This window comes from Dendropsophus ebraccatus, chromosome 1 (genome assembly GCF_027789765.1).
Source record: "Dendropsophus ebraccatus isolate aDenEbr1 chromosome 1, aDenEbr1.pat, whole genome shotgun sequence".
In the NCBI taxonomy this organism is placed as follows: Eukaryota; Metazoa; Chordata; class Amphibia; order Anura; family Hylidae; genus Dendropsophus; species Dendropsophus ebraccatus.
In genome coordinates, this window is record NC_091454.1 from 32,042,805 (window position 1) to 32,061,967 (window position 19,163).

Consider the following 19,163-nt stretch of genomic DNA (forward strand, 5'->3'; position numbering starts at 1 on the left):
GGGCGCAGCCTAGTGGCAGCCCGGACATGACTGTGAGGGCAGTAGGGGGGTGATGGAGGCAGCTGGAGGTTAAGGGGTTAATGGCCAGGGCAGGGGCACGTGGCTGTATGTCAGTTGGGATAGGGGGGGGTTAAAGTCGGGTTGTTAGATGGGGGTAGCCAATTAGAGGAGTCAGGGGGAGGGTTTTTGGATGGGATGTAAAAGGAGGGGAGGGGAGGAGTTACTCACTTGCTCCTTATCCGGACCAGCGAACGGACGTCAGGCTGCTGCAATCTTCTCTTGACGGGATGGAGCGAGACCAGGTGTTGGCCTTCTTCAGGGAGGCAGCGGCGCAACATGGGGCGGCTTGGCTGCAGGAGCAGCTAGGTACAGCAATAGGGGAAGCGGGGGGGGAGGCAGGCCCCTCTCAGGCTCGCCCGCCCGCACGCCGCCGGCGCCCGCCGGAGCGGCTCAGCCCCGATATGCCCCGCCGCTCCCGCCGTGTAGGGAGCCCTTCCCAGGACCCTCCAGCGTCTCCCGGCCGGTCCTCACCTCCTCGGCCTGGGGGGTCGGCTGGGAGGAATCCCGCAGCGCGGCTTGGGTCCGGAGCGGGAGGGGAGGCCCCAACTGCAGCTTCCTCCTCCTCCTGCCCGGCGGCCGGAACCGGAAGTGATGCGGCCGGCCCCTCATCCCGGCAGCAGCGGGGGGCGGCCCGGCGCGTGAGGCCTGGGGTTAGGCCCCTAAGACGGATGGAAGATCGGGGGAGAGAGTGCGGGGCCCGCCGCGGGCCTGGAGCGCGGTCCCGCACTGCGGGGGCCGGGGGGGCGACGTCGAGAGTCCAGCGGGGGGAGGCCAGACTGTCCTGGGCCCGGGGCAGTCCTGCACACAAGCCATCTGCGGCCAGCTCCCCTGTCGTCGCCGGCCCTGCTCGGAAGGCTGCTCAGGGTGGCAGGGGGGGCCCTGGAGCTGTAGCTGCATCCGGTGAGGTGGGGGCCTCTTCGTCTGAAGCTGAGATGGAGGAGATTGAGGAGGGAGAGATCAGCGCCCGGTCTGCAGCAGTTCGTGGATCCGCCGTCGCGGCTGTTCGGGCACCCGCCATGAGTCAGCCCGGTGAGTTACCCTCTATGTCTGTGGTGCCTGCTGTCTTGTCCCCTGTTTTGTCTGGTGCGAGTGGTGGGGTCGTGCCAGGGGCTGGGGGGCGGTGTGAGTCGGGGGGGAGTCCGTTTGGGGGTATGGGTGAGCTGGTGATGCGGTTCCTGAGTGGGGTGAGTGAGCTGGTTGGGCAAGGTGCTGCGGCGCAAGCGAGCCAGGGGTCGCCAGTGGCGGCGTGGTTGGGTAGTGGCGCTGCGCCAGTCGCGGCTTTAGCTTTAGGGCCACTGGGGGCGGTGGGTGGCTCTGCGGGGGGGCCCTCATCGTCGGCGGGGGGAACGGTGGCTGTGGCGGCGAGCGGTAGCGCTGGTGCGACGAGTGGGGGGGCGGCGTTGCATTTGGACGATAGGGCGAGAGGCGAAGTATATGTGTGCTTTGAGGGGCCCTTGGGGGCCCACCTGAAGCAGGACGTACGGGAAAAGATATGGCGGGACGAGTATGTGGAGATCTTTTCTCTCTTACCCTTGGAAAAGTTTAACTTGGACAAGGGTAAGCCAGACGAGAGCAAGAAGGAGGAGGAGGAGAAGCGGCGGTATCGGCTGATCCCGCGGACATTCTCCAACTGGCTCCAAGCGTTTTCCATCCTGGCGAGTGTAGTGGGGGAGAGGGCTCCGCAGAACTGTTCGGCCTTGTTCTGCTACCTGGATTCGGTAAGCGAGGCTTATCGGGTCTACGGTGGCACGGCATGGTTACGGTACGACGAACAGTTTAGACAGCGTAAGGCGGTTAGACCATCGTTGTGCTGGGACCACAAGGATATTGCCTTGTGGATGCGGCTTATGTCGGCCCCGCGGGCGCCGTCGCAGCCGTTTCGCGGGGGGGCCGGGGGCTCAGCAGCTACTGCCGGGACTTCGGCCAGCCAGCGCCCGGGGTGTTGCTGGCAGTTTAATGAGGGACATTGCCGGTTTGGGTCCACCTGCAAGTTCAAGCACGAATGCGGAACTTGCGGCGGGAGTCATCCGCAGTCCAAGTGCTTTAAAAAACACAAAGGGGGGCGTGCCGCTGAGTCTGGGAGTAAAGGGGCGGACGCCGGTGAACCTAGAGGCGATGCTTCCTTTTCTAAATGAGTACCCGGTTCAGGAGGCAGCACGGCTCTTGTGGGACGGGTTTCGGTGGGGTTTCCGCATCCCATATTTGCCTGAGGCCCCCGTTTTTCGCCCGGCTAATCTAAAATCCGCGCGGTTGCGGCCTGATGTGGTGGGTGAAAAATTGAATAAGGAGGTGGCTCTGGGGCGTATGGCGGGGCCGTTTGCGGAACCGCCGTGGCCTCACCTGCGGGTCTCTCCTTTGGGTTTGGTTCCTAAGAAGGAACCTAATAAGTTTCGTTTGATACACCACTTATCCTATCCGGCGGGGGGGTCGGTAAACGATGGGATCGAGCAAGAGCTTTGCTCGGTCTCATACGTATCATTCGACAGGGCGGTGGATTGGTTGCGGCGTTGGGGACCGGGCGCTTTGATGGCTAAGACCGACATCGAGGCGGCTTTTCGACTGCTGCCCGTACATCCCGATTGTTTTCATCTGTTGGGTTGCAGGTGGGGAGACGGTTTTTATGTGGATTGCTGCCTGCCCATGGGGTGCTCAATTTCGTGCTCTTATTTTGAGACATTTAGCACTTTCGTGGAGTGGGTAGTTCGCAGGGAGACGGGTCTGCAGTCCATTTTGCACTACCTCGACGATTTTTTGTGCATCGGTCCGGCTGGTTCTTCGGTCTGTTCAGTTTTGTTACACTCGGTTGAGCAAATTGCGGGCAGGTTTGGCATTCCATTGGCTCCGGATAAGACGGAGGGCCCGTCTACTGTGATGCGATTTCTCGGCATTGAGTTGGATTCGGTGGCAATGGAATGCCGGCTGCCAGGGGACAAACTGGAGGAGCTCAGGGGGTTGGTACGTGGGTTTCTGGGCCTGCGGAAGGTGCGCCTGCGGCAGTTGCAGTCGCTTTTGGGTAAGCTCAATTTTGCATGCCGCATAATGCCCATGGGCAGAATTTTTTGCCGGCGGATGGCGCAGGCGACGGCGGGTGTGCGGTCGCCGTTGCACTTTGTTCGGTTGTCAGCGGCTCATCGGGCGGATTTGCTGGTGTGGGCGCGATTTTTGGATCACTACAATGGGCGGTCTGTGTGGATGGAAGACTGGGTCGAGAATGCGGACCTGGAATTGTTTACGGATGCATCGGGGGCCTTGGGATATGGGGCGTACTTTGGTGGTGAATGGTTCGCAGGGCAGTGGCCGGAGGCCTGGGTGGAGGCGGGTTTGGTGCGGAACTTGGCCCTGTTGGAGTTGTTTCCGATTGTGGCGGCCTTGTATGTTTGGGGTGAACGGTTCCGGAACAAGCGTGTTAGTTTTTGCTGTGACAATATGGCTGTGGTGCAAGCGGTGAACAGTTTGTCGGCTTCTTCCCCCCCAGTGGTGAATCTGTTGCGATGTTTGGTTTGGAAGGGTTTAGAACTGAACGCGTGGGTGTCTGCACGGCATGTGCCAGGAGTGAGTAATTCGATTGCGGACTCCCTTTCTCGTTTTCAGTGGGAGCGTTTTCGACGGTTGGCCCCGGAGGCGGAGCGGCAGGGGAAGCCAGTTCCCGCCCTGCTGTGGGAAGTGGTCTCCGGACGGCTTTTTCCTTGATGGAGCGTTCAGTGACAGAGGGGACTTGGAGGGGACGTGAGGCGGTGTGGCGCGAGTGGCGGAATTTTTGCAGCGGTTTGGGTGTGGATGGTCTCCATGGGGATTTAGTGCCGGCTTTGTCGTGCTTTGTGGGGATAGCATTTGAAGAGGGCGTGTCAGCGGCGGGGGTGGTTAAGAAGCTGGCGGGTTTGGCTTATTGGTTCAAGTGGTTTAGGGTCGGGGATGCTACCAGGGATTTTGTGGTAAGGCAAGCAGTGATAGGGTATAGGAAGTCCAGGGTAGCGCGAGATGGCAGGAGGCCTGTGTCCTTTGACTTGTTGGTTAAATTATTTGGGGTGTTGGGTGATATGTGTAGCAGTGAGTATGAGGCGGTGCTTTTTGGTGCGGCATTTGCGTTGGCGTTTTTTGGGGCGTTCCGGGTGGGGGAGCTGGTCAGCCACTCTTGTGCTGCGAGTGGGGGCCTGCAGTTTGGGGATGTTGTGTTGGGGATTGATTGTGTGTCTTGTTTTTTGCGGCGGTCAAAGACCGATCAGGCAGGGAGGGGGAAGCGTATTATGTTGTATGCGGTGCCGGGGTCGGTGGCCTGTCCGGTTCGCTGCGTCCAACGTTTTTTGGCAGTTCGTCCCGACTTGCCGGACGGGTCCTTTTTGATACATCGTGATGGGCGCTCGTTGTCGCGCTTTCAATTTATTGCCATTTTCCGCGGCGGACTGGACAGGCTGGGGTTCCCTGCGAGAGAGTTTGCCTCTCACTCTTTTCGCATTGGCGCAGCAACTGAGGCGGTACGGTGGGGGTTGGGGGAGCAGATGGTGCGTCAGATTGGGAGGTGGGAGTCTGAGAGGTTCAGATCTTATGTGCGTTTGGAGTTGTTGTGAGTTTCTGTGTTGCCTGGGTGGTGGGTCATTGTTATGTGTTTTGCCTTCCTTTTTTGTTTTTAAGATGCCTGCTTGGTGTGGATCCTGGGCCATTCCTACGTCCGTCGGGGGGCAGCCAGAGCGGAGGTTAGGCCCGAAGGCAGGCAGTTGGGTTTCCCTCGGGGGGACGTGAGTGTCCGATGGATGGGAATCGGGGGCTTGTTATGGAGCGGCGTTTTGCCAGAAATTCATTTTTACTCCCGATTGGACAGGTCGCCTGACGTGTTGGTGTTGCACGTGGGGGGTAATGACCTCGGTGTCCGTTCCTCACGGGACCTGATCAGGGATATTAAATATGACATGCTCCGTCTATGGTCCATGTTCCCGGGCCTGATAGTAATATGGTCGGAGATGGTGACTCGATTTGTGTGGAGGCACGCTCGGTCTGTGGACAGGCTGAATAGAGCTCGGGGGAGAGTGAACCGGGAGGTGTCTCGGTTTGTTGCACGCAATGGGGGCATTGTGGTGCGGCACAGGGAACTCGAAGTGCCGGGCTGGGGTTTCATGGACGGTGATGGCGTTCACCTGAATGAGGTGGGTTTTTGATTTATGGACTTCCGATCTGCAGGATGGGATCGAGAAAGGAGTCAAGGTGTGGCGGGACTCGCAAGCTCAAGGTGTCGGGCTTGCTCGCTGTGGCGGAGGGGAGGTCGGGGATGGCGCAGATTAAGGAGGAGTTTGGATGTAACTTGGAGGAGTAGCAACCCCTTGTTGGTTACAGGGCGTGGAAGCGGGGAGGGGTTGCTACTGGTTACTGCTCAGGCAGTGGTTATCACATGGTCCTTGGAACGGGGTTGGCAGTATTGTGGCACATTTGCCCCTCCCTGAGTCGGCGCGTTGCGACATGGGAACTTGTTTTTCATACTGCCAGAAGTGCCATCCTCTACCTCCCAGGGTATGGTTAGAGTTATATATATGTTATACATATAAAGTTTGATTTTCATTGTTAATTGTTCTGGTTGGACATTTGTATATTTAATAAAGAGGCTGCTGTGGCCAATTTTCCAATTTAATAGGTATCAGTGTCTGTTTTCGGTGGAGGGCGGGAGCTACCTTAGGTATGGGGTGTATGGGTAAGTTTACACCCCCGTAATCTGCAATACACCAGTTCATGGCTGGAGCGTATACGGAGCGTATACTTAGGGCCACATTTATCATCCGGCGGACGGATGATTTTTGGCGGAAAGTGCCGATTTGCGTATTATTTTATACGCAAATGGCCGATTTGCGAATAAAATAATCGCAAATCGGCACTTTCCGCCGAGTACGCCAGGGGGCGGAAAGGGGGCGGAAAGTAGGCGGGAAGTGGGCGGAACGGAGGGCGCGGACTCAGAGTCCGCGCGATTTATCATCCGTTCCGCCCAAATGTACGCCGAAAACCTACTCCAGTCCTCAGCTGGCGTAGGTTTTCGGCGGTGCGCACCGGCGCGCACAGGATTTATGTACAGGCAGTCCGCCTCTACATAAATCCCGGTACCGCCGGAGCTGCGGGGGCATTTTTAAGTCCGGCGTAAAAAACGCCGGACTTAATAAATGCCTCCCTAAGTGTATACACTCTGGCCGGATTCCATTTATTTTCAATGCAAAGTATCTTTTGAATTAATCACGGCGGTTGTTGCAAATTGCAACAACAGCTGTGATTAATTAAAAAAAAAAAATGTTGTGTGAACTTAGCCTAAGGCTGGGTTCACACTACTTTTTTTTTCAGCTGTTTTTTTTCCCCCAATGCATTTGTGTCCATCTGTTTCGATCCGTCTTGATCCATTGACTTCCATTATATATTAAAAAAAAAAAGGATCAAAACGGATGCACACAAATGCATCTGTTTTTCGTAAAAACGGATGAAAAAAACATGGTGTGAACCCAGCGTAAGGCTTACTAGTTGCAGTATTTCTGTGATCCTTGAAGCTGTCTGATGCATGAGCTGCAGGAAGTTACAACCCCTCAGTGACAGCCACATCTCTGTATATATAGTGATGCTCATCTGGACACCACAGATGGCGCGCTCACACACATAATATGCAGACTTGAACTATTAGAAATCCTAATATCTCTACGTATGACTCTGTTCACACTGCATGAGCCACATGAGACATACAGGGGCACACAAGGGAAACATATGAAACCACAGTCCTAATCATTCTGCTCCTATTCATTTGTTGCGAAAACAAACCTCATCAGATGAATAGAACTGATTTTCAGCTGCAATGTTTCCATATTACTTAAATGACAATGATGATTATTCAATGCCTGCAGCATTGCTTATATAACACTAGATGGCGCTGTGTCCTAGCAAACACAAGGGGAAAGCATGAGTCGCTGCCAGGCTTCCTGATGAAATGAGAGGGCGGGGTCACAGGACATAGCGGTAATTTAAGGGCGTGGTATGCGTTACATGGGCGGGGTTTGCGCGGGGTGTTACAGGGTGTGGGCGGGGCCAGCGGTGATGGGGCGGGGAGCTGGCAGAGGTGAGCTGAGTTCCGGGCTTCTGCTACCTTGTCCTGACAACACAGGAGCAGCCGTCAGGATGCAGCCGCCTCCCAGGAAAGTGAGTATGGGCTGCCTGCTGCTGCAGGGGAGGAGGGGGGTGCAGGGGGAGCTGTCACCTGTTACCCCCACAGTCACTGACACATAGGGAGGAGCAGGGGGCAATACACCTGCACTTGTTTACATGGGGCAGGACAGGATATCCTGTCATAGAGGACAATGACCTGACTCCTAATGCAGAGATCCCAGCCTGAGCCCCTGCAGCTGCTGATGTACTACAACTCCCAGCATGCACTATGGTCAGAACACTGTCCTGATGTCTCCTCCACAGGATCTGGGATCTGCAGGTAGGAGGTGATCCCTATAGTAGACTGAGATGATGGAAAAGTAGTGCAGGCTGGGCAGGATGCCCATAGACATGTAACCTACTGAGTGCCAGAATATAGAGAGGTGTGTTCCTTACTGTATGGAATAGTTGGCTAGTTGGCTGGTATAGTTGGCTAGTTCATTGGTCTGAGATCAGTAATAACCTATATGTTTCCCTTATGTGCCGCTGTATGTGGCAGGTATCAATCACAGGAATACTCCAGACGCAGGGCTCATGCAGTGTGAACAGAGACATATGTAGAGGCCTTAGGACAGTAGAGTTGTAGTCTGCATAGTATGTGTGTGAGCGTGCTATCTGTGGTATACAGATAAGCATCACTATATATATATAGAAAGATGTGGCCATCACTGAGGGGTTGTGACTTCCTGCAGCTCCTGCATATGACCGCTTCCAGAATCACAGAAATACTGCAACTAGTAAGCCTTACACTTTACTGACACCCTGCTGCCTTAGGGCTCATTCACACTTAGAGCAAATCCTTAAATCACTGGTTTACTCACATGTCCATGTTTCATATGGATGGGGCTTTGTGTTAAAATGCAGTGTGTTCCTGAGGACTCGCAGTGCTACAGATTTTGGCCCATTTTATTTATTTAATTTTTTATTTTGTATAATTTACATGTGCATATTTATTTATTACCAAAACAGTGTGTGTGTATATATATATATATATGTATATACCTTTCCTGGGCCCCCCCCCCCCCCCCCCCTGTAATGCATCACCCCTGTAAAAACTCCCTCCTTTGCCAGTTACTGATTGGCTGGCTTTGTAGTTCTAGTGGGGACAATGTATGGCTGCTACCAGGAAGAATTGGTAGCGAGCAGGGACTAAAAACTGTCAGAACAGCAGGTGATTGGGGTGAGTGAGTGTCACTACATTTTTTTTTTTTTTTTTTTTTTTTTTACAACAACCACAGCCTCTATGTGTCTGTCTAGTCAATCATTCCCCTGAACTCAAAACATAACAAATAGGGATGACAAACACATTTTATAGTAAAATGCAGACAGGGGTGATTCTAGCCTCTCTGCTGCCCGAGGCGAACTATAGAATGACGCCCCCCCCCCCCCCCCCGTCAATCCGCCCACATTATAATCCACTACTGCCCCCCCCCCCCCCCCACTGCTGTCCCCAATAAACATAATGTTTGGTCCCTTGCTGCACAGAGGATGTCAGGAGAGGAGGAGGCTAATCCTATAGGAGAGGTCCCAGCAGCACAGAGGATGTCACGAGAGGAGGGGGCTAATCCTATAGGAGAGGTCCGAGCAGCACAGAGGATGTCAGGAGATGAGGGTGCTAATCCTATAGGAGAGGTCCCAGCAGCACAGAGGATGTCAGGAGATGAGGGTGCTAATCCTATAGGAGAGGTCCCAGCAGCACAGAGGATGTCAGGAGAGGAGGGTGCTAATCCTATAGGAGAAGTCCCAGCAGCACAGAGGATGTCAGGAGAGGAGGGTGCTGATCTTTTAGGAGATGGTCCCCCTCTTCCCCCCTTATAGATGGTCCCCCTCTTCCCCCCTTATAGATGGTCCCCCTCTTCCCCCCCTTATAGATGGTCCCCTCTCCCTTATAGATGGTCCCCCTCTCCCCCCCTTATAGATGGTCCCCCTCTCCCCCCTCCCTTATAGATGGTCCCCCTCTCCCCCCTCCCTTATAGATGGTCCCCCTCTTTCCCCTCCCTTATAGATGGTCCCCCTCTTCCCCCCTTATAGATGGTCCCCCTCTTCCCCCCCCCCTTATAGTTGGTCCCCCTCTTCCCTCTCTCCCCCCCTTATAGATGGTCCCCCTCTCCCCCCCCTTATAGATGGTCCCCCTCTTTCCCCCCCCTTATAGATGGTCCCCCTCTTCCCTCTCTCCCCCTCCCTTATAGATGGTCCCCTTTCCCTTATAGATGGTCCCCCTCCCCCCCTTATACATGGTCCCCCTCTCCCCCCTCCCTTATAGATGCCCCCTTATAGATGGTCCCCCTCTTTCCCCCTCCCTTATAGATGGTCCCCCTCTCCCCCTTATACATGGTCCCCCTCTTCCCCCCCCTTATAGACGGTCCCCCTCCCGCCCCTCCCTTATAGATGGTCCCCCCCTTATAGATGGTCCCCCTCTTTCCCCCCTCCCTTATAGATGGCCCCCCCCCTTATAGATGGTCCCCCTCTTTCCCCCCTCCCTTATAGATGGCCCCCCCCTATAGATGGTCCCCCTCTTCCCTCTCCCCCTCCCTTATAGACGGTCCCCCCCCCCCTTATAGATCGTCCCCCTCTTTCCCCCCTCCCTTATAGATCGTCCCCCTCTTTCCCCCCTCCCTTATAGATGGCCCCCTTCCCCCCCCTACCTTATAGATGGTCCTCCTCCCCCCCCCCCCCTGCACAGCAGATAAAACAAAAACAAAAAACAGCACACAACTCACCTGCCCTCCGTTCCCCCGTCGAGCCTCTCTGGTCTGGTCCCGGCTGATGTGCGGCTGCCCGGGGTGTCCCGTCCTGTCCCCGGCAGCGCGCGCATCACAGAGCTCCCCGTGCGCCTGTGCCTGTGACTTCCGGCGCACGGGGAGCTCTCTGATGCGCGCGCTGCCGGGGACAGGACGGGACACCCCGGGCAGCCGCACATCAGCCGGGGGACTAAGGCTGCATTCCCACGTTCCGTGATCCTGACGGATCACGGACGTGGAATGCATGTACTGGAGCCCCCCCGCCCCCGGGCAGTATCTGTAATGAGATGCTGTGTGCGGGGGAGACTGTATTCATAAGCGCCGCGCTGTAGTATCAGCACCGCGCGGCTGATTTAGTACAGCGCGGCGCTTATGAATACAGTCTCCCCCGCTCACAGCATCTCATTACAGATACTGCCCGGGGGCGGGGGGGCTCCAGTACATGGTACAGTCAGGGCCGTTTTAATACATTGGTGGGCCCAGTGCACAGCCCTCAAGAGTGGGCCCCCCCTTACCTTTCTGCACATTGTATAATGTACTGAATTTGCCCCCACACTGTATCAAGAGCCCCAATACATACAGTAGTTACCTTATAACACTATTTCCACCATTCAGTGATTACATATTACATAAAAACTGCACTAAACAAAACAGAAAGATATCACCATTGATACCATTACATAATACCGCCACACCATGACCCCTATCAGTACAAGCCTATAACAGAGTGAAGTTACATCCAGTGACTCACCGGAGGCGTCTTCTCCGATCAGAGTCTGTCACCTTTTCTTTTTCTCTCCATCCAGCCTGGGCCACCTTGAAGTCTTCTCCTGGCTGTGAATCTTCTCTCCAGAATCTGCCAGACAAATATTTTAGGCTCCAACACATACAGTAGTTAGGTCCCTTGTACCCCTATACAGTAGTTACACCCCTCTGTACTCCTACATAGTTACACCCCTCTGTGCCTCCATAGTTTTAAGGTGTCCCTGTAGTATATAGACCCTCATGTGCTCCTCCAGTTATATACAGCCCTCCTGTGCGCTCCCCCATTAGTATATAGCCCCCCTGTGCACTCTCCCCAGTAGTATATAGCCCCCTGTGCTCACCCACAATAGTATATAGCCCCCCTGTGCTCTCCCCCAATAGTATATAGCCCCCCTATGCTCTCCCACAATAGTATATAGCCCCCCTGTGCTCTCCCACAATAGTATATAGCCCCCCTGTGCTCTCCCACAATAGTATATAGCCCCCTGTGCTCTCCCACAATAGTATATAGCCCCCCTGTGCTCTCCCACAATAGTATATAGCCCCCCTGTGCTCTCCCCCAATAGTATATAGCCCCCCTGTGCTCCCCCTCAATAGTATATAGCCCCCCTGTGCTCTCCATAATATATAGCCCCCTGTGCTCTCCCCCATAGTATATAGACCCCTGTGCTCCCCAATAGTATATAGCTCCCCTGTGCTCCCCAATAGTATATAGCCCCTGTGCTCCCCAATAGTATATAGCTAACCTGTGCTCCCCAATAGTATATAACCCCCTGTGCTCCCCCATAGTATATAGCCCCCTGTGCTCCCCCATAGTATATAGCCCCCTGTGCTCCCCAGTAGTATATAGCCCCCTGTGCTCCCCATAGTATATAGCCCCCCTGTGCTCCCCCATAGTATATAGCTCCCCTGTGCTCCCCCATAGTATATAGCCCCCTGTGCTCCCCCAAAGTATATAGCTCCCCTGTGCTCCCCCATAGTATATAGCTCCCCTGTGCTCCCCAATAGTATATAGTCCCCTGTGCTTCCCAATAGTATATAGCTCCCCTGTGCTCCCCAATAGTATATAGCTCCCCTGTGCTCCCCCATAGTGTATAGCCCCCTGTGCTCCCCCATAGTATATAGCTCCCCTGTGCTCCCCCATAGTATATAGCTCCCCTGTGCTCCCCAATAGTATATAGCCCCCTGTGCTTCCCAATAGTATATAGCTCCCCTATGCTCCCCAATAGTATATAGCTCGCCTGTGCTCCCCCATAGTGTATAGCCCCCTGTGCTCCCCCATAGTATATAGCTCCCCTGTGCTCCCCCATAGTATATAGCTCCCCTGTGCTCCCCCATAGTATATAGCCCCCTGTGCTCCCCCATAGTATATAGCCCCCTGTGCTCCCCAATAGTATATAGCCCCCGTTCTCCCCCATAGTATATAGCCCCCTGTGCTCCCCAATAGTATATAGCTCCCCTGTGCTTCCCAATAGTATATAGCTCCCGTTCTCCCCCATAGTATATAGCCCCCCTGTGCTCCCTGATAGTATATAGCTCCCCCATAGTATATAGCCCCCCTGTGCTCCCCAATAGTATATAGCCCCCGTTCTCCCCCATAGTATATAGCCCCCCTGTGCTCCCCAATAGTATATAGCCCCCTGTGCTCCCCAATAGTATATAGCCCCCGTTCTCCCCCATAGTATATAGCCCCCTGTTCTCCCCCATAGTATATAGCCCCCTGTGCCCCCCCATAGTATATAGCTCCCCCTGCTATATAACATTGAAAAAAACAAACACTTTTACTCACCTGGGTCCACGCGTTCCTCTTCTCTTCCCTCCTGTGGCCGCACTTCCTGCAGTCACTAGAGGCTGCACTCCCCTTACCCTCGCGCCGACGCTCTAGTGACGTCGGGCGCTAGAGGGAGAGCGCGGCCTCTTGTGACCGCAGGAAGTGCGGCCACAAGAGTGAGTGACTGACAGGGAGGGAGCCAATGGCTCTCTCTCTGTCAGTGTCGCTGCTGCTGCAGCGCTGAAGCGCCGCAGCAGCAGCGGACGGGGGCAGCGGCGGACGGGGGGGCCCTGCAGGGGGCGCCATGGAGGGGTAAGTAGATTACCCATCCATGGCGCTCCCCCATGACAGGCTGGTGGCCGGAGCCCTGTGCGACCGCATTGGTCGCACATAGCAACGGCCGGCCTGCTCGGGGGGGGGGGGGGCCCTTTAACCAGTGGGCCCGGTGCACGTGCACCATGTGCCCTCTGGTTAAAGCGGCCCTGGGTACAGTCAGTGGCGGATTATAATGTGGGCGGCCGCCCGAACCGCTCATATTATAATCTGCCACTGAATGCCGCCCCCATGAAGACAGCTGGTGGCGCCGCCTGAGGCAGACGATTCAGGTCGCCTCATCATTGCGGCGCCCCTGAATGCAGAACAAATACAGTAAAGAACTAACAATGGAATGAATGGTGAAAAAGATCTGTATCTGATCAGTATTTGTTTCAGAAGTGTGAGAGATCCTCACAGTAAATTATGGAAAAAAAAACAACCTTTTTTTTATAGTTTCCTAAACATATTCCTTATTTTAGCTTAAAACAGGTGCAAAATACTCTAGTGTGAATGAGGGCTATCCCCCATCACTGCAGCGCCCCCTGTAGGTCTGTGTTCACATGACTGAAGTGATGATGCACCTGTATACTCATATGTTTGACTACTACAGCCGATCACTGGCAAAATACTTTTAGTTGAGTGTCGCACAAACCCCGTCACTTTTGGGATCCGGTTCGTAGATTCATCCTGCAAAAGTCTATTGGGAACAATGGAGACTCCACATTTCTCTATGAGTATAAGGACTGTAGACAGCGATATAGATGGATGCAAGTAAGGGTCCATTTACACAGAAAGATTATCTAGCAGCTTATCTGCCAAAGATTTGAAGCCAAAGCCAGGAACAGACTGTAAACAAAGATCAGGTCATAAAGGAAAGTCTGAGATTCTCCTCTTTTCAAGTCCATTCCTGGCTTTGGCTTCAAATCTTTGGCAGATAATCTGTCAGATAATCTTTCTGTGTAAATGGACCCTAATGCTAAGTTTACACGGCGAGATAATTCGCCCGATCGTTCGATTAACGATTTCGAAGTAACTATTTTTTTTTAGAATGCTCAGCGTTTAGATGGAACGATATATCGTACAGAAAATTTGTTTTGCGATCGCTTAAGCCTATCTCACGCATAGGTAAAATCAGTGAACGACTGTTTACACGAAACCAACGGCGATTTTTTTGCGAACGACGATTTAAGAACATGTTAAAAGATCAAAATGAACGATTTATCGATCGTTCGCCACGTTTACACGTATGATTATCGTTCGAATTCGATCGTTATCGCGAAAATTCGCCCGATAATCGTTTCGTGTAAACGCAGCATTAGTGGGGATTGCATCATTGTCTCTTCTCTAATGTCATATTATTATTATAGGAATTAGTGGTATAAAGACCCCAGTAATGGTGTGTTTACACAGGCAGATTTATCTGACAGATTTTTGAAGCCAAAGCCAGGAACAGACCATAAACAGGGAATGGGTCAAAAAGGAAAGACTGAGATTTCTCCTCTTTTCAAATCCGTTCCTGGTTTTGGCTTCCGAAATCTGTCAGATAAATCTGCCTGTGTAAACGCACCATTAGTTAGATCCATACTTGCATGTACTGCTCCAGTGAAGATGTTGCTGATGGAGGAGATCCCAGGACCGGATCCTGGCACCCGACTGATCTCCGTGTTTTGAATCATGATTTAAAGTGTAGGTGGAATATTTTGTTCTAAATATGCCAGTATAGATTCTTGTGTGAAACAATGTCAGACCTAGAGTTGGCTGATAAATTACTTCTTTTGTGGCTCCGTAGGTGAAAGTCACCCAGGAGGTTAAGGTTCGATTTGTGGAGCAGCTGTCGAGTCTGCAGAACAAGCAACAGCAAGATACTGAACTACTGGAAGACATCAGGTGACGGGTGGTGATAATACTGACATTTAATGGGGTGTTCTAGGGAGTAACCTCTAGCTAGGTGGAAGAACAAAAAAAACATACTCACCTTCCAAGCTTCCCCACTACAGCCACCATTCTCACAAAGCTTAGTCTTGCTGTACAACACTTCCAACTGTATCCCATAACAATTTCTGATTAATTGAGGGGGCAATACCATGTGCCAACCCTGATCCCAACATAGTGCCGGACTATGCTCCTTAAAAACAGCAGGAGTAGGAAGTGAGGAAGGTGAGTATGCTTTTTCTTCTTGGCTGAGCTCTATTTACAGAGAATTAATTTTTTATTATAGTTATTTATTTATTACCCTTTAGGGAAGCTTCACACGTAACAGAGCCTGGTGCATACACTGACTGGCCCGCTGTCGGGGGTGGGGGGCTGCCGTTCACATAGTTGCAGCGGGATGACAATTCCACTGCGAGTATGTAATCCTATTGAAACTGACAGGAGGGGAATCTGCTGCAATTCCGTCACGTGTGAAGCTGCCTTTGGAGTTATGCAGATTTTTTTTTTTTTTAAATGATCTTAGGTTTCTCAAAAAAACAAACAAAAAAAAAACAGCCCCACACTTGTCATCAGGTTGTGTGTAGTATTACTCGCCTCCATTTACTTCAGTAGAACTGAGCTGCAACACAACACACGATCTGAGTACAAGAATGGTGCTGGTTCTGGAATAAAGCAAAAGGTTTTTGGTCTTGGAAGCCCCCCCCCTTTTTTTTTGATCTAGGATAACCCACTGGACTATTGGCTTTAGGGTCATTCATTCTACTCTTAGGGTATATTCACACGGGCGGGCTCGCAGCGAGATTCTCGCTGCGAGCCCGGCAGGTCCTGGCAGTTCCCATACACTACATACTTGCTGCGGTCTAAACGATCGCAGCGAGTATGTAATTCTACCGCCCTTAACCCCTTCTGCTCCCGCCGGCTCCCCCGCTGTAAGCAGCATACATTACCTGTCCTTGCTGCACGGGGTCCCGGCGTCCTGCTCTCCCGCCCGGCCAATCAGTGGCTGCGGCTGGGCAACACACTAATTGGCCGGACGGGAGAGCAGGACGCCGGGACCCCGTGCAGCAAGGACAGGTAATGTATGCTTACAGCGGGGGAGCCGGGCGGGAGCAGAAGGGGTTAAGGGCGGTAGAATTACATACTCGCTGCGGTCGTTTAGACCGCAGCAAGTATGTAGTGTTTGGGAACTGCCAGGACCTTCCGGGCTCGCAGCGAGAATCTCGCTGCGAGCCCGCCCGTGTGAATATACCCTTAATAGTAATGTAAGACTGAGGTGGTCCTGTCACCTGAATATGTTTTTCACTATCACATCAACATCATAATAGCCGAGCTCCTATCCCGTTATTCTCTGTGGTACAAAATATTATTGTACTATTTGGCTAATAGGAGTGATAAAAGCTGTGGCCTTTCCCCTGATTGCTGGCTTTCCCCTGCCAAACCCGTTTTGGGCTGTTCTTTGAGCAGTAGAAGGATTTCTTTGTTCTCTTACACTCAATGGAAGCTGTCATACCGTACCCAAACTACAGTGGTGGCAGCAGAGAGCAATGTGTCAGACTGCAAAGAACACACCACTTCCTGCAGGACATACAGCAGCTGATAAGTACTGGGAGACTTGAGATTTTTAAATAGAAGTATATTACAAGTATAGTTAACTTTCTGAAACCAGTGGATTTGGAAGAAAAAGAGTACCCCTTTAAGACGGATTTCTTTGATGATTTCTTATTTATGTTCATCTGGTCATCACTTTTATTTGGCATAGTTACGCATATGGTTTATCCATTGCACCTTACTCTATCGATGTAACTTGCTTTTGTCTATTCGATGACCTTAGATGTCACATGTTTGTTATTCGGTGGAAAATATAAAATTGATTTAAAAAAAAAAAATTGAGTATATGTCTGCGTCTTTTCCTTCTCTTCTGATTCCTTAGCAGGTATTTTCCTGGGATTCTATCTCTAGGGACTTATATAGGGACTGTGAAATTGCCTGGTGCCATTGGTAGCTGTAGTGTATAAGTGCTGAGGTATAGCATTGTGCTGACCATAGCCCGGCTCCTCACCCTCATACAGATAGGTGGCTGCTGTAAATCCCTGGAGCAGCAGGATTGCCATTAAAATGATATCACTTGAATTGGAGGAAACGGCCTTGTGGGATATAGCAGCAGAGACCCAGTGCAGTAATTCTATGGAGCATACTTGAGCCGTGCATTCACTTCCTTTCAGTGGGAAGCTAAGTAAACTCTGTAAAAGTTAGTATTGAGTGGGTGGAGAGCGACACTCTAAAATGCTGGTCTTATTTCTAAATGAATGTTAAACATTACTCGAAATCTGTAGTATATGGAGTTTAGTGTTTGGTTATGGTGGTGCGTTTACACAGAGATTCATCTGACAGATTTTTGAAGCCAAAGCCAGGAACAGACTATAAACAGAGAACAGGTCATAAAAGAAAGACTGAGATTTCTCCTCTTTTCAAATCCATTCCTGGCTTTGGCTTCCAAAATCTGTCCGATAAATCTGTCTGTGTAAACGCACCATCACTTTGAATAGTAAATTAGTAATCAGATCTATCTGGGTGCTAAGAGCCCTGTGCCACCTAGTTGCTGCTCTCTGCAGTGTGTGGATTTATAGGAAGTCCTGTAATCATTGTTGGATATGGGATCATGCTCTAAATATAACCTCCTGATAGGGCAGATTTATCACTGCCGGTCATAAGATATTTAGCCAGTTATACAGCGACAGCTTTGAGTCTGCAGACTGTACTCAAGACGGCCGGCTGCTTTAGCAATTCTTGCGGTCTCCACTGATGTGTGCAAGTGGTCTTCTCTGTGGATTATAATGATGTGCGTTAACATACCAGATTGTATCTGATAGTATATAAGTTCAGTTAAAGGGGCTTTTTAGGACCTTTTTATTGATTGCCTGCCCTCAGGATAGGTCATTAAAGGAGAAGTCCAGGTTGAACATTTTTTTTTTTTTCTAAAGAGCCGGGGAGGAGGTGGCTGAACATAACAACATACACCTACCTCACCGGTTCCATTGCTGGGGTCCGCTTTCCGCCGCTCTAATTCTCGGTCCCCTGGCCATTTCCTGGTCAGAGCAGGGTCCCATCTCTGTCACTGACCGGCTGTGAGCAGGACTGACACTTCGCTAAGGGATCGGGAACTGGAGCGGGGGACAGCAGACACCAGCGCTGGAGCTGGGGAGGTAGGTGCATGTTGTTATGTTCAGACACCCACTCCCACGCGGCCACGTCATCAGCTGCTCAGCCGCGATTGGCTGAGCACAGTTATGCTCAGCCAATCGCGGCTGAGCTTCGGATGACGCTGCAGAGGGCGGCCGGCACTCGGGAAGATCCGCTGGCCTCCCGAAGAAGACGTCACTGCTGAGGATCGGAGACCGTGGTCGGCACGTGACAGGTAATGTATAGCGCACCACACTTCCGGGTACACGGGTGGGAGTGGTGGGACACGGGGAAGGGGGCCATTCACAGACATAACATACATTACAAAGTTGTATAACTTTGTAATGTGTGTTATTCTGTGAATAATTTTTTATCGCCGGACAACCCCTTTAATGGTTATGTAACATGAATGACTAGCCTTAGGGCCTCTTTACATGACCTATCATTAGGCGGCAGAACAGCCCCGATCTCTCTTTATAAGGCTCAATACCGGGCCCCACAAATGATCACTGTATTGTTCATGTGGACCATTAATTTCATGATAGTTGGTCGCATTTTCTATTTTATAAGGGGAGATGTATGGTCAACTTCTGATAATTGTAATGATTGAAAAACCGATGGAACGCCGACCTTTTAGGTTATGTTCACACTACGTAAGTTTCCGGCCGTAGTGCGGTCTGTGAATAAGCGGCCAGAGATTTACGTAGTTTGCGTACAATGGAAAGTATACGATCTACGGCCGGACAGTTCACACTACGTACGAACTTACGGCCGGATCGTATGCGGCGCCGTAAAAAATGAACCAGACCATTGTTTCGGGACGGAAATGCTGTAACTTAAGGCTGTAGCGTAACATGCGGTTCCGTACGTAGTGGTGATTTCTTAATTTTTACACCTTTTTGTGCCGATCCAAAAGGTTCTGTGGGGTGTCCGGGGCTAGGCGAAGATTTCCAAGTAAAAGACCGCTGTCAGATCGCTACATACGCCGCTCGGGAAGCCTAAGTAGCTTACGGGCGTAAGTTCGCGGACCGTACGTAGCCGGCCGCAACTTGCGTAAATTCCGGCCGGAGTTGTACACATATATGTCCGGCCGCATATTTTTCGCGTATTACGTAGTGTGAACATAGCCTAACACTGGAAGATTATCGGCAATGTGCATTGCTGCTAGCCAATGATCACGCCATGTAAATGGACCTTTACTTCCTATGTGTAATTTTACTTTAAACATGTATATAAATTGC

At 51.9% G+C, this 19,163-nt stretch overlaps 1 protein-coding gene across 3 annotated transcripts in view; it reads left to right on the plus strand.

The window, feature by feature from the left end:
• The first annotated feature begins 7,120 nt into the window (after positions 1–7,120).
• Positions 7,121–19,163, plus strand: part of FCHSD1 (FCH and double SH3 domains 1) — a 71,637-nt gene continuing 59,594 nt past the window's right edge. For 2 of the 3 annotated variants that reach the window (XM_069969198.1, XM_069969199.1), the window contains exons 1-2: positions 7,121–7,212; positions 14,600–14,697. In XM_069969198.1, coding sequence (XP_069825299.1) covers positions 7,192–7,212; positions 14,600–14,697 — 119 coding nt within the window. In that variant the 5' untranslated portion in view covers positions 7,121–7,191. Of the gene's footprint in view, positions 7,213–7,406; positions 7,499–14,599; positions 14,698–19,163 lie in introns of those variants that run through there. The other variant, XM_069969200.1, reaches the window with a different exon arrangement.